Below are 16,856 nucleotides of genomic sequence, written 5' to 3' on the forward strand. Positions count from 1 at the left end.
TATATATATATATATATAAGAAAAACAATGTTGCACGATTACTTGTTTGTAGCTTATTTTTATTTTGACTATGGTATATCAAAATTAATTTTTATCTCATGATTATTGAGAATTTTTTTTATACACAATTTATTTATTAGAATTTTTACTTTTAAAATTATACTAAATATGTTGTTAGTATAAAGGCGATAAAAGGATCAAAATAAAGAAAACTAAGTCACTTATTTTGTCGGTGCAAATGCTCGTGGAGTTAAATTGACCAAATTTGATGTATGCACCGAATGTTATGGTAAAATAGATAAGATTAAATTAGGAGTATTCACGATTTAATATACATGCATATGTATATCTACGTGTGTGTACACTTAGGATATGTTTGCTATGGACGGATTTTTTTATATATATAAAATATTTTTCAATTTTTCGTATTTGATTGGACATAAATTTAAACTTTTTTTTCTTCAGAAAATCATTAAAATTTTGGAAATGACTTCCTTTACTTAGCTTTTATATTATTACTTTAAATTAAATATTTTCGGGATAATATTCTTTTTTCTAACCTATTAAACAAAAATAAGAATAGATAAGAATGTATCTTTTATTTTTCTAGAAATACTTTTCATAAAAAACATCTTCTTTAATATCGAATTACAAAGCTCAGTATAATTTTCTACATACACTAATGTTTCAACACAAGAGTTAATTATTTGAATTATGTAGAAAGTTAAAAGCAAATTGAGGGAAAATGTAATTATTACTTTTGGAAGAAATTTTTTATTGCATGATAAAATAAAATGCAAAACGTAACGTACAAATGAAAGAACAAGAAAAACAAAAAAAGAAATGAAATTAATGTGATCTCCTAATTAATAAAATTTGTTTTTATCTAATTGTGGGAAAAAAAGTGCTTATAAAAGTTTTTCCTAATATGTACTTAAGTGAGCTATATATAATGTTAACCCCAACATTAAACTCCAAATAAAATACTCTAATTAAGCTTATAAAAAAGAAGAAAAATGTCAGGGAGAAACACCATGAAACAAGCTTCAAGTTCAGGTACTTTTAATCACTTTAATTTTTTTTAACATGAGTTTATGTTGTAAGGAATTGAATATCTCGTGTATGATTAGATCGGTCAGAGTAGATTCAGAGTAGATAAATAAAAATCGCGATTTCATTTTTTCCCCCTCTTTTTTAGGCTTCTTGAATTAATTTTTTAGTTTTTTTTACCATGATTTATGTTCTATGAAATTGAATGTCTTATATGTGACTAGTTAAATGATTATGAGTAAACAAAAATAGAAAATGACTATGACTTTCATTATTATTATTTTTTCTTCTTTTCTTTGAAGCTTAAACCACTTGATTAGGGTTTCACCAATTTTTTTTTTCTACCATGAATTTATGTTTTAATTAAAAAAATTGAATGTCTAAGCATGTGTGATTAATTAGCTAGATCAATGAGTAAAAAAGAAAAGAAAAAATGACTATGATTCTCATTTTTTTTAGGCTTAAATCACTTAATTAATGTTATTATATTTTTTTTCTACCATGAATTTTGTGTTATAAGAAATTGAATGTCTCGTATATGATTAGATAGATCGATTAGACTAGATCGTGAGTAAACAAAAAAATAAAAATAAAATGACTGATTTTTTGTGTGTAGGTTTTCTTCTTCTCTTTTTGAGGCTTAAACCATTTGATGTTTTCACCCTTTTCTACCAAAATTAATGTATGTTCTAAGAAATCAAATGTCTCATGTGTGATTATTAGTTTTAAAAAATGACTAATTTTATGTTATTGTTTTTTGTTGTTGATAATTTTTCATGAGCAAAGGCAAGAGCAAGAACAAGAGCAAGAACAAGAACAAGAGAAGCAAAGCTGTGGGATATGAGAGGTACATATACAAGGTTATGAAAGAAGTGAATCCAAAGTTGGAAATATCATTGAGATCAATGGTTATATTGAACCATTTCATGCAAGACATGGCTGAGAAAATCGTAGAAACATCAAAATCATTGTTGAGGTACTCGGGACGAACAACGTTAACGTCTATGGACATGCACAGAGCTGTCAAAATGGAGTTGCCAGGACAACTAGCTAAACATGCCATGGCTGAAGGAGCTAAAGCTGTGATTCGTTTTTCTACTCATTAAGACAAGTACAAAAACATCTAGCTAAATAAGTGAAAAAATTGAACTTAATTTGAATTATTAAGTATTAAAACACCTTGTTCAATTTGGGTGGTTGTATTGTAATAACGTTTGGTTTGATTAGATTGTTGGTTATGTCGTTTGAATTCGTTGCTAGGTAACAATGAAAAGACCTGTTTTATATAACGAGCGATTAGGTGTGATCGCGTCGTTACCTTACTATTTCCTAAATAATCATATTTCATCTTCTTATCCTATCTTTTTTCACAGTAACTTTACCTCATATCCTACTTTTATCTTGTAGAATATTTATCATTCAAATTAAGTAGTTGCTCTATATGTGTATCCTTTGTTTTTGTAGGTTTATTATTTTAAAAATATGAATGTGTGACATTATATAACGATAAAAAAATAATATATAATATATTCAAATATTGTATCAATTAAAATTATAACCGTGTTAATTTGTTGTTTTATGTAGTTACGTTTGAGTTTTTCTTTTCCTTTTGTTTGAAATTATTTCAGCCTTTTCTTCTCGGAATTCTGAATAACTTCAAAGTCTTTGTTTCAGTTTCTTTTTTCGTCTATTATTTTAAAAACAACATCTTAAACAAAAAGTTAAATTAGAAAATCTAATATTTTGGCATTTATTTGATTTATGAAAAAAAGGGTATAAGACAAATTGAGAAGAAAGATGCCTTTGACTACCTTTAGAAAATTAATTTCCCAGGAGAAAACCAAGAAATGAAATTATAATTTAAAATCATAATATGAAATTGTAATATAAAAGTATAAGATAAAGCTGAAATTTTGTTTAAACATACTATTTAGATTTGTAAAATCTCATAAATTGCAAAATACTCAAATGGAATATAAAATGAACGAGATATACACATAGATTTAACCGTTCTCTTTAATTTATAAAGAAATTATTTTTGAGAAAACCTCGACTTTTCAGAACATGGTATGAAATGAACAAAATCTTAAAAAACTATGTAAGATGAACTATTAGAGAAAGAATATTACTACTAAAAGTAGAAATAAAAGAAATAATAAAAGTTTAAGTAATAAATATATCGATATTTAAATAATATTTATATTGTTCAAACTTATATTACCTATTTTACCAAATATGTAAGAAATTATTTTGGGCAAGGGTAAACAGTGTTTAAATCTTAGACTTAAATATATTTTCTTTTATGAACCTTTAATTTTACATTACTGATGTTTAAATATGACGTAGTTAATTTGTATGATCAACTTTTAGTTTAGCATATTGATGTTTAAATTTATAATTTTATTTTAAATATCGATCTTCATGTCTTTATTAACTTAAAATGTACTTATATTTAAATTAATTATAATTTTATTTTATACATATTAAAATAATTTATACGATTGAGATTTTTTTCTATATCTCATTAACTTATGTGATCGAAATTCTCGCTTCACGTGAACGATTAGGTTCAAATGATCTACATGAGCACGCCATAAAAAAATTGAGGGTGCGTATATATAACTTATTTTAAGAGCGTGAACTCCACAATATATGAGGCCACATGATTGATATTTTTACTTTGTGTTCTACGTTAAAATTGTGTTTATTTCCTCACAATTTAATTAATTTGTACAATCAATTGTTTAATAATCACGCAAACTGATTCTTAAATTGTTTTCATGACCTTACTATTTTAACTTATATTATCGAAATTTTTTACATACATTAAGTTAACCTAGCATAAAAATAATACAAATTGTTCTTCTTAATTTGTATATAATGTTAACTAAGATATGAATGTAACTTTTGTAGAAGCTTATTAACTTTTAAACTCCATGTAAACTAAATATAGTAGTATTCTTTAATCGGAAATAACCTCTTTACCTATAAATAGGACGAAGATCAATCTACAATAGAGTAACTCATTTTATTATATATTGGATCCAAAAGTTTAATTACCATCTAAATTTTTAGTGTATACAATTTAGTAATTATACTAACACTTCAATTCTTGATTTATATGAAGTAATAAGATTTGGTTTCCCTAATAATCACTTGTTTTATCACTAAATTCTCGTGGAGTTAAATTAACAAAACTTGGTATATGCACATGTGGCGCGTGTATATTTAGTACGAAGGAAAATATTTGAAAAAAATTAATCATGTTTGGTTGATCATAATTTTTAAAAGTATTTTTTTTAAAAAGAATTTTTTTTAAAAACGAACATGTTTTCCTAGTAGAAATAGAAAAAACAAGTTTCATAAGTTACCTTTAACACTGATTATACTTCCTTACCCTCCTTACACATCAAAATCATTGTTGAGGTACTCGGGACGAACAGCGTTAATGTCTATGAACATGCATAGAGCTGTCAAAATGGAGTTGCCACGACAACTAGCTAAACATGCCATGGCTGAAGGAGCTAAAGCTGTAATTCGTTTTTCTACTCATTAAGACAAGTCCAAAAACAACTAGCTAATAAGTGAAAATTGAACTTAATTTGAATTATTAAGTATTAAAACACCATGTTCAATTTGGGTGGTTGTATTGTTATAATGTTTGGTTTGATTAAATTGTTGGTTATGTCGTTTGAATTCATTGTTAGGTAATTATGAAAAGACCTGTTTTATATAACGGGCGATTAATTGTGATCGCGTCGTTACTTTACTATTTCCTAAATAATCATATTTTATCTTTTTATCCTATCTTTTTTCACAGTAGCTTTACCTCATACCCTACTTTTATCTTGGTGAATATTTATCATTCAAATTAAGTAATTGCTCTATATGTGTATCCTTTGTTTTTGTAGGTTTATCATTTTAAAAATATGAATATGTGACATTATATAACGATAAAAAAATAATATATAATATATTCAAATATTGTATTAATTAAAATTATAACCGTGTTAATTTGTTGTTTTATGTAGTTACGTTTGAGTTTTTCTTTTCTTTTTGTTTGAAACTATTTCAGCCTTTTCTTCTCGGGATTCTGAATAACTTCAAAGTCTTTGTTTCAGTTTCTTTTTTTCGTCTATTATTTTAAAAACAACATCTTAAACAAAAAGTTAAATTAGAAAAACTAATATTTTGGCATTTACTTGATTTATAAAAAAAAGGGTATAAGACAAATTGAGAAGAAAGATGCCTTTGACTACCTTTAGAAAATTAATTTCCAAGATAAAACCAAGAAATGAAATTATAATTTAAAATCATAATATGAAATTGTAATATAAAAGTATAATATAAAGCTGAAGTTTTGTTTAAACATACTATTTAGATTTGTGAAATCTCATAAGTTGCAAAATACTCAAATGAAATTTAAAATGAACGAGATATACGCATAAATTTAACTGTTATCTTTAATTTATAAAGAAATTATTTTTGAGAAAACCTCGACCTTTCAGCACATGGTATGAAATAAATAAAATCTTAAAAAACTAGGTAAGATGAACTATTAGAGAAAGAATATTACTACTAAAAGTAGAAATAGAAGAAATAATAAAAGTTTAAGTAATAAATACATCGATATTTAAATAATATTTATATCGTTCAAACTTATATTACCTATTTTACCAAATACGTAAGAAATTATTTTGGGCAAGCGTAAACAATGTTTAAATCTTAGACTTAAATATATTTTCTTTTATGAACATTTAATTCTACACTACTGATGTTTAAATATGACGTAGTTAATTTGTATGATCAACTTTTAGTTTAGCGTATTGATGTTTAAATTTATAATTTTATTTTAAATATCGATCTTCACGTCTTTATTAACTTAAAATGTACTTATATTTAAATTAATTTTAATTTTATTTTCTACATACTAAAATAATTTATACGATTGAGATTTTTTTTCTATTTCTCATTAACTTATATGATCGAAATTCTCGCTTCATGTGGACGATTAGGTTCAAATGATCTACATGAGCACGCCATAAAAAAAATTGAGGGTGCGTGTATGTAACTTGTTTTAAGAGCGTGAACTCCACAATATATGAGATCACGTGATTGATATTTTTACTTTGTGTTCTACGTTAAAATTGTGTTTATTTCCTCACAATTTAATTAATGTGTACAATCAATTGTTTAATAATCACGCAAACTAATTCTTAAGTTGTTTTCATGACCATACTATTTTAACTTATATCATCGAGAATTTTTACATACATTAAGTTAACCTAGCATAAAAATAATACAAATTGTTCTTCTTAATTTGTATATGATGTTAAATAAAATATGAATGTAACTTCTGTAGAAGCTTATAAACTTTTAAACTCCATGTAAACTAAATATCGTAGTATTCTTTAATTGGAAATAACCTCTTTACCTATAAATAGGACGAAGATCAATCTACAATAGAGTAACTCATTTTATTATATATTGGATCCAAAAGTTTAATTACAATCTAAATTTTTAGTGTATACAATTTAGTAATTATACTAACACTTCAAATTTTGATTTATATGAAGTATAAGATTTGGTTTCCTAATATTCACTTGTTTTATCACTAAATTCTCGTGGAGTTAAATTAACAAAACTTGGTATATGCACATGTGGCGCATGTATATTTAGTACGAAGAAAAATATTTTTTAAAAAATAATTATGTTTGGTTGATCATAATTTTTAAAAGTATTTTTGTAAGAAAGATTTTTTTTTAAAAACGAACATGTTTTCCTTTTAGAAATAAAAAGAACAAGTTTCGTAAGTTACATTTAACACTGATTATACTTCCTTACCCTCCTTACACATCAAAATCATTGTTGAGGTACTCGAGACGTACAACGTTAACATCTATGAACATGCATAGAGCTGTCAAAATAGAGTTGCCAGGACAACTAGCTAAACATGCCATGGCTGAAGGAGCTAAAGCTGTAATTCGTTTTTCTATTCATTAAGACAAGTCCAAAAACAACTAGCTAATAAGTGAAAATTGAACTTAATTTGAATTATTAAGTATTAAAACACCATGTTCAATTTGGGTGGTTGTATTGTAATAATGTTTGGTTTGATTTGATTGTTGGTTGTGTCATTTGAATTCATTGTTAGGTAACAATGAAAGGACCTGTTTTATATAACGAGCGATTTGGTGTGATCGCGTCGTTACTCTATTATTTCCTAAATAATCATATTTCATCTTTTTATCCTATCTTTTCATAGTAGCTTTATGTTGTAGAATATTTATCATTCAAATCACATAGTTGCTTATCCGTATCCTTTTGTTTTTGTAGGTTTATCATTTTAAAAATATGAATGTGTGACATTATTTAACGATGAAAAATGATATATATATATATATATATTCAAATATTGTAAATTAAAATAATACGGTATGATCTACATGTTAATTTGTTTTATGTAAATATGTTTGAGTTTTTCTTTTCTTTTTGTTTGAAACTATTTCATCTTTTCTTCTTGGGATTCTGAATAACTTCAAAGTCTTTGTTTCAGTTTCTTTTTTCATCTTTTATCTTAAAAATAAAAACAACATCTTAAACAAAAAGTTAAATTAGAAAAACTAATATTTTGGCATTTATTTGATTTATGAGAAAAAGGGTATAAGACAAATTGAGAAGAAAGATGCCTTTGACTAGCTTTAGAAAATTAATTTCCGGAGAAAACTAAGTAATGAAATTATAATTTAAAATCATATTATGAAATTGTAATATAAAAGTATAAGATAAAGTGAAAGTTTTGTTTAAAAATACTATTTAAATTTTTATGTTTATCATAAATATAGAAACCTCATAAGTTAGTAAAATACTCAAATGAAATTTAATTAAAAAGGATGAGGTATACATATATTTAATTGTTATTTTTAATTTATAAAGAAATTATTTTTTGGAAAATCTCGACTTTTCAGTACATGGTATGAAATGAATAAAATCAAAAAAAAAAAAAAAACTACAAAAGATGAACTTATTAAAGAAAAAAATTTATTATTGAAAGTAGAAACAGAAAAGATAATCAAAGTTTAAGTAATAAATACATTGATATTTAAATAATATTTATACCGTTCAAACTTATATTACTTTTTTTAGCAAGTAACATGTCTTATTTTTTTGTAAAATAAAACATCAAATTGTACATTTAAAAAGGTTTATCTGTAACTATAGTATAGTTTTTTAATAATTCAAATATGTAAGAAATTATTTAGGGCAAGGGTAAAAGTGTTTAAAGCTTAGACTTAAATATATTTTCTTTTATGAACCTTTGATTCTACATTACTGATGTTTAAATATGACGTAGTTAATTTGTATGATTAACTTTTAATTTAGCGTATTGATGTTTAAATTTATGATTTTATTTTGTATATCGGTTTTTACGTCTTTATTAACTTAATTAATGTACTTATAATTAAAGAAATTTTAATTTTATTTAGGTACTTAACTAATTTATATACAACCGCGATTTTTTTCTATACTTTATTAACTTATATAATCGATATTCTTGCTTCATGTCAACGATTAGATTTTCAAATTATCTATATGAGCACACCCTAAGAAAAAATCGGCGGCGCGTGTATGTAACTTGTTTTAAGAGCGTGAACTCTATAATATATTAGCTCACGTGACTGATATTTTTACTACCTCTTCTTACTTTATAAGAACTATGTTTTTTCCCGTACAATTTAATTTGTGTGGTCAACCATTTAATAATTACGAGTACTGATTCGTTTATTTGTACGGTCAATCATTTGATAATCACGCGTAGTGATTTTTAAATTGTTTTTACGTCCGTACTATTTTAACCTATATTATCGAGAATTTTTACATGTTAAGTTAACCCAAGCATAAAAATAGTACAAATCGTTCAGTTGATTCATTCTTAATTTGTATATGATGTTAAATGATATATGAATGTAACTTTTTTAAAAGCTTGTTAACTTTTAAATTCCATGTAAACTAAATATAAATAGTGTAATTTAACTCAAAAAAGTTATATAGTAAAGTATGTCATATTATTATATATGTTGGATCCAAAAGTTTAATGAACATCTAAATTTGTGTATAGAATTAGTGATTATACTAACAATCACTTGTTTTATCACTAAATTCGAGATAAATTAACAAAACTTGGTATATGCACATGTGGCGCATGTATACTTAGGGTGTGTTTAGTATGAACGGAAATATTTTTAAAAAATTAATCATGTTTGGTTAATCATAATTTTTTTAAAATATTCTTTTTTCAAAATGAAGAAAATATTTTTCCTAGTGAAAATAGNGTCATATATGATCCAATTGACATTGTCCTTTATCTTAAGCTCATATATATAGCTAAAATCTTGTAAGCTTATATACACTTTTTTTTTTGTATACAAGGTGTAAACAACATGACCAACGTCAACACAGGGGTGGATCAGCTAGCTCAACGTCTGTTGGAAGTGCAACTCCCGATGGAGAACGTGACGAGAATCATGCGCGGTATCCTTCCAACGAACGCGAAAATCAACGATGAATCGAAAGAGTCTATGCAAAAATTAGGGAGCTACTATATCAATCGTATCACAAAAAAGGCTATGGAACGTATGGAGCGACGAAAGACTGTGACAGCTGAGGATATTCTTTGGGCCATGATCAATATGGGCCTGACTATCCATGCTGGGCTTTTAGCCCAATACCTCAACAGGTATCGTGAATATAATTCAGTGAGTTATTACAACGTGCGCAAGCCCAATTGTGAATTAAATGTCACTTCACTCGCTGCATCCCATCCTAATGAACCCGTCCCGGGTTATCCATACCCGTATTTCCCACCAAATGTGCTGTTTTATGATCCTGTTACTGCTGCCCTGGTAACTTCCAGGTAAATATATCGCGTTAGAATGAGTTTTGAAAATGAATAATAGCGTTACTGAAAGATCAATTGATTTTACTGTCTCTAAATTTATAGGGACTTTGAGATGGCCGCGGGGAATGATGGTAGTCCTTCTGAGGCTTCTACTTCAACTGTTATGCCTGCTTATCCATTTGGACAGTTGGGATAGTAGACTGATGATGTGAACAAGCAGGTGGCGTTGTGTTGTAGTATATTCCAGAATGGAATAATAATGTTTTTAAGTATGTTTTATCGTTTGAACTCTCTCTGGAGTAACAGTATGTTTGTGTTTTCAAGTTTGTGTGTGTGTGTTTTTTAAGTTTCCTTGTTAAGAACTCTATGTTTATGTACTAATAAGCCACCTGTGTTAAGAACTTTATGTTATGTACTAGTAAGCTACCTGTGTTTTGTATAATAAATAAATGTGTGTGTTTATAATTTCCTTGTGTTTGTTGTATGATGCTTATAGTCTCACTTTCTTCTTCTTGTGAAAAGAATCGAGCTATGATTACTCAAGACTCTTCTTAAATGTTGTCGTACCTGTATTTGATCCGTTGTCATGCATCTAGTGACATTTTGAAGAGTCTGAACAACCATAGCAAGCGACTAGGCAATCATGCTTTATTTATAACCACAGAACAACAACATATCTAGTGAAGTCTCAAGTGAACGCTTCATATATAGATGCACTTTTAATGAGATCTTGGGTTTTATGTGTGTTCTTAATCACATGAAGAAAGATATGTACTTGCACTTATTTTAAAAAAAGAAGAAGTTACAATTGAAGTCAGTTGTTGGATCATTGCTCTCTGTAAAGATTGTGTTGTTTGATATAATCAATTATTTTCTTAATAAACATTTTTCTTGAAAAGCATCATTCATCATATCAAACATTAACCCTGAGTATAATTTTCTACCTACACAATATATAATTTTTCAGCAAAAGATATTCAACTGACTACATTCTTCATTATTTATAGCTACGTCATTGTTTATAGAATTCTTAGTTTTATCCTAATTAGAGGTCTAAGATTCGATATCTGGACATGAGAATGATAAAAAGTTCCTAATGTGAAGCATTTTTTTCTTTAATTAAGAAGCATTATGCAATGCAAATCAAAATAAATCAAGACTCTAAAATGTATATCAAATACTAATCAGTCTCGAAATCCAAATAAAAGATAATTTGAGACAAAGGATTTTCTTTGCACATATGAAAAAAAAAAAGTTTGAGCAAATTCAGGAAATAATCTCATTATTCATCTTGGAAGGACGTTTTTATTGCCTTGGTGTCACTATTTAGTAAACATGCAGAATGTAACAAATTAAAAAACACCAAAAGAAACATAAAAAAAAAGTGAAAGTGGGGTATGATTAAAAATAAAATAAAATAAAATAAAATTTTTTAAGGTGGAAGAAAAAGTTGTTAATAAGGGATTATATAAATTTAAGTACTGAGTAATAACTGAAACCACACCATTCACAAGTCACGACTATAAAAAGACCAAAATAAATTGAAAGTACCTCAGTTAAGAAAATAATTTGAAGAAAAAACATGGATTATGCTCCAACTTCAGATAATTTTTCTTCTTCTTTTCTTCTATTGTCAATTTATGTTTCAAAAATATCGAATGTCTCATGTGTGATTAGATTGATTGATGAAACTACATAAAAAATCAGTGTTGTTGATTTGTCTAAACACTTCATTTTCTTGTTTTATGTGATTTAAGATTTAATTGATTTGACAATTTTGTTTACATGACCAAAAAAATGTTGAATTTTGTAGGTTGTGTATATCATTTCTCAATTTTCTGTAATCATATTTCATCTTTTATTCTATCTTTTTCGTAGTAGTTTTAACTCATACCCTAATTTTATCTTTGTAAAATATTTATCATTCAAGTTATGAATTTGTGTATTATGTAATGACGAAGAACGATATTTATCATTGAAATTATGAATCTCATAGCCGCATCTAGAGGGGTGCATTGGGTTCACGTGAATCCATGCTACCCTCTCTAGATCATATATATAGTAGTTTATATTTTTAAAATGTATTTAACTGTAGATTTGTGAATTCACCTTTAAAGTATCATATAATAATACAATGTGGTTGGGTGGACCACTCTAAGTGAGGATAGAAATTTAAATCTTATATCTATCTTGTCATTTTGAGTAACAGATGATCTCTAAGTGATTATCGGTTACACTTCTGGTGTTTCAACTAGTTTTTGTTTTGATTTTTTCTTTAATCTTTTGAAAAAAATTAAGTGCTTTACATTGAAAATTCCTAAAAGTTAAGTGTGTTATATATTTTGGACCTATAATTTTTAAAATTTAATGGTTATATTATGAACATATGGTTCATATTAAGAATCTAAAAGTCAAATCAATTAAATTTATATTTAAAATGCATTTTTCGTAACCGTACACCCATTTAATCGAAATATTGGATACACCTCTGGAGCATGTGTCATTATGTAATGATGGAGAACAATATTTATCATTCAGAATATCAATCTGTGTCATTATATGATGACGGAGAACGATATTTATTATTCAAATTAAGGATCTGTGTCATTATGTAATGACAAACTACAATATTTACCATTCAATTATGAATTAGTGTTATAATATAATGATACAAAATGATATTATCATTCAAATTATGGATCTGTATCATTATGGAATTTTTCATAGTAATTGTATCTGTGCCCTTATTTTTTTTTGTAGATTTATTATTTTAGAAATATGAAAGTTTGACATAATATAACAATGAAAAATAATATAATATATTCAAATATTATATTTATTAAAATAATACAGTACAATCTACGTGTTAATTTGTTGTTTTATGTAGTTCCGTTTGGGTTTTTCTTTTCTTTTTGTTTGATACTATTATATTTCAGTTTCTTTTTTTCGTCTTTTACTTTAAGAACAATATCTTAAACAAAAAATTAAATTAGGAAAACTAATATTTTGGCATTTATTTGATTTATGAAAAAAAGGGGTATAAGACAAACTGAGAAGAAAGATCCCTTTGACTAGCTTTAGAAAATTAATTTCCGGAGAAAACTAAGCAATGAACTTATAATTTAAAATCATAATATGAAATTATAATATCAAATTATAAAATAAAGCTGAAGTTTTGTTTAAATATACTATTTAGATTTTGTATGTTATATGTTCTCTATAAATATTGAAACCTCATAAATTGTAAAATACTCAAGTGATTTTTTTTTAAAAAAAAGAGGTGTACATAGACTTGATCGTTAATATTTATAATTTTCGACTTTTCAATATATGATATGAAATGAATAAAATCGTAAAAAATTAGGTAAGATGAAATTATTAAAGTAAAGAAGGAAAATTACTACTAAAAATGGAAATAGAAGAGATAATCAAAGTTTTAAGTAACAAATACATCGATAGTTTAAATAATATTTACATCATTCAAACTTATATTACCTATCTTAGCAAGTAACCTGTCTTATTTCTTTCTAAACAAACACCAAATTCTATATTTAAAAGGGTTTATATCTATAACTTTTTTTTTTGAATAATTTAATAATGTAAAAAGTTATTTAGGGCAAGGGCAAACAATATTTAAATCTTAGACTTAAATATGTTTTTTTTATGAACCTTTAATTCTACATTAATGATGTTTAAATATGATTTAGTTAATCTGTATGATTAACTTTTTAATTTAGAGTATTGATGTTTAAAATTATGATTTTATTTTGCATATCGATTTTTACATCTTTATTAACTTAATTAATGTACTTATATTTAAATTAATTTTAATTTTATTCAGGTACTTAATTAATTTATTCGAGCGTAATTTTTTTTCCTGTACTTTATTAACTTATATAATCGAGATTCTTGCTTCATGTCAACGATTAGGTTTTCAAATTATCTATATGAGCACACCCTAAGAAAACATCGGCGGCGCGTGTATGTAACTTGTTTTAAGAGCGTGATCTCTATAATATATTAGCCCACGTGACTGATTTTTACTACCTCTTCTTACTTTATAGGAACTATGCTTTTTTCCGTACAATTTAATTTGTGCGGTCAACCATTTAATAATCACGAGTACTGATTCGTTAATTTGTACGGTCAATCATTTGATAATCATGTGTAGTGATTTTTAAGTTGTTACGTCCTTACTATTTTAACCTATATTATCGAGAATTTTTACATGTTAAGTTAACCTAGCATAAAAATAATACAAATCGTTTAATTGCGTCGTTCTTAATTTGTTATGATATTAAATGAACTATGAATGTAACTTTTTTAAAAGCTTGTTAACTTTTAAACTCCACGTAAACTAAATATAAGTAGTGTAATTTAACGCAAAAAAGTTATATAATTAAGTAAGTCATATTATTATATATTGGATCCAAAAGTTTAATTAACATCTAAATTTGTGTATAAAATTTAGTGATTATACTAATAATCACTTGTTTCATCACTAAATTCGAGATAAATTAACAAAACTTGGTATATGCACATGTGGCGCATGTATACTTAGGGTGTGTTTAGTACGAACGAAAATATTTTTACAAAATTAATCATATTTGATTAATCACAATTTTTTAAAAATATTCTTTTAAGAAATATTTTTTTAAAAAATAAAGAAAATATTTTTTCTAGTGGAAATAGGAAAAACAAATTTCGCAAATTACATTTAGCACTGATTATACCTCTTTATCCTTCGACACACCTCATTAATTCACCCCCCCTCCCCATGCACTCACCCCTCCTCCACATTTCATAGGACTTGTCTAGATTAAATGTTTTAAGATAATATTATATTCGCTTACCTATTAAATTTAAGAAAATAAGTTAAAAAAACTCACTTATTTTCATAATAAACATTTTTCTTGAAAACTATCATTCGTCATATCCAACATAAACCCTGAGTATAATTTTCTATATACACAATATATAATTTTTCAGCAAACGATATTCAACTGATCACACCCTTCATTATTTATAGCTACGTCATTGTTCATAGGATCCTTAGTTTTATCCTAATTAGAGGTCTAAGATTCGATATCTGGACATAAGAATGATAAAAAATTCCTAATATGGAGCATTTTTTCTTTAATTGAGAAGCATTATACAATTCGAATCAAAATAAATCGAGACTCTAAAATATATATCAAACATCAATCGATCTCGAAATTCAAATAAAAGATAATTTGAGATTAAGGATTTTCTTTGCATATATGAAAAAGAAAAGTTTGAGCAAATTCAGGAAATAATCTCATTATTCATTTTGGAAGGACGTTTTTATTGCCTTGGTGTCACTATTTAGTAAACATGCAGAATGTAACAAATTAAAACACCAAAAGAAACATAAAAAAAAAAGTGAAAGTGGGGTATGATTAAAAATAAATAAATAAATAAAATAAAATAAAATAAATAAAATTTTATAGGTGGAAGAAATAGTTGTTAATAAGGGATTATATAAACTTAAGTACTGAGTAACAACTGAAACCACACCACTCACAAGTCACAATTATAAAAAGACCAAAATAAATTGAAAGTACCTCAGTTCAGAAAATAATTTGAAGAAAAAACATGGATTATGCTCCAACTTCAAGTATTTTTTTTCTTCTTTTCTTCTATTGTCAATTAATGTTTCAAAAACATCGAATGTCTCATGTGTGATTAGATTGATTGATGAGACTACATAAAAAATCAGTGTTGTTGATTTGTCTAAACACTTTATTTTCTTATTTTCTGTGATTTAAGATTTAATTGATTTGGCAATTTTGTTTACATGACCAAAAAATGTTGAATTTTGTAGGTTGTGTGTATATCATTTCTCAAATTTTTGTAATCGTTTCACCTTTTTCCTACTAGATTTTATCTTTTCAAAAGATTCAATGTATCGACCTGCAAATTAAATGACGATTTGATTTTTAAAAAAATAGATAATGGTTGTGGTTTCATTTTTTCTCTTATTATTTTTCGGTCAAGTTCAAATAATTTTTTCACTCTTTCCTTCGGTCATGAATTTATGTTCTAAAGAAGTTGAATGTCTTGTGTGTGATTAGATCAATCGGTGAGACTAAATAAAAGATTAGCAGTGTTAGTGTTGTTTTGCCTTAACACTTTATTTTCTTGTTTTCTACGATTTAAGATTTAATTAACTTGATAATTTTGTTTTCATGACCAAGAAAAAAAAATGAATTTGATGTGTTGCGTGTATTTCATTTTTAAAATTTTTATAATCTATTCACCTTTTTCCTATTTGATTTTCTTTTTAAAAAAATTAATGTCTTATGAATGTATCGACCTGTATATAAAATCTGAGTTAATTTTTAAAAAATTATAGTGATGGTGGTTGCTTTTTTTTCTTTCTTTTTTTTTCCCAAACCACTTCATTTTCTAGTTTTCTGCCCAAATAAATTTTGGATTGATAATTGTAACGACCCGCTAGGTCGTTTTGAAAACTAGGACTAGTTTGACTCCATTTAAAAATTTAAAGGGGTATTTTTAAACTATTAGATAACTATGAGTACCCAATTGATGAAACTTTTATTAAATAAGTAATATAGATGATAGGTTAGTGGGGTTTCACGGTTAATAAACTCTTGTTTAGAAAAAAAAATGGATGCGAAACCTTACCACAGGCGACCAGCGAGAGGGAGAAAAATCATAGCCATTGTTCAGGTAAAGATATGAGATATTCGTTCTTTTCAATTCTATATATAGTAATATATTGTCGGAGTACTTGGGATTATGTTATTATTTTATGCTATATTGATAATGGGTGATAAGAAATAATGGGTAAGTTGGTGATGATTACTAAATTATATTACATTGTTAGCAATTGGGTTAGTATTCAAAAATATATATATATATA

General features: G+C 26.0%; 2 protein-coding genes across 2 annotated transcripts; both read left to right on the forward strand.

Annotated features, from left to right (window-relative positions):
- Window positions 1-1,016: 1,016 nt before the first annotated feature.
- Window positions 1,017-2,156, forward strand: LOC107025765 (histone H2B.2-like). Its single transcript, XM_015226509.2, has 2 exons — window positions 1,017-1,056; window positions 1,837-2,156. The coding sequence occupies exons 1-2, from the start codon at window positions 1,017-1,019 to the stop codon at window positions 2,154-2,156; spliced, it is 360 nt and encodes a 119-aa protein (XP_015081995.1).
- Window positions 2,157-4,498: 2,342 nt separating this feature from the next.
- On the forward strand, window positions 4,499-10,375 carry LOC107025328 (nuclear transcription factor Y subunit B-6-like). Its single transcript, XM_015226111.2, has 3 exons — window positions 4,499-4,589; window positions 9,481-9,964; window positions 10,052-10,375. Exons 1-3 carry the CDS (start codon window positions 4,499-4,501, stop codon window positions 10,143-10,145), a joined length of 669 nt encoding a protein of 222 aa, XP_015081597.1. The 3' UTR covers window positions 10,146-10,375.
- Window positions 10,376-16,856: the final 6,481 nt, after the last annotated feature.

The sequence above is a fragment of the Solanum pennellii genome, chromosome 7 (genome assembly GCF_001406875.1).
Source record: "Solanum pennellii chromosome 7, SPENNV200".
Lineage (NCBI taxonomy): Eukaryota > Viridiplantae > Streptophyta > Magnoliopsida > Solanales > Solanaceae > Solanum > Solanum pennellii.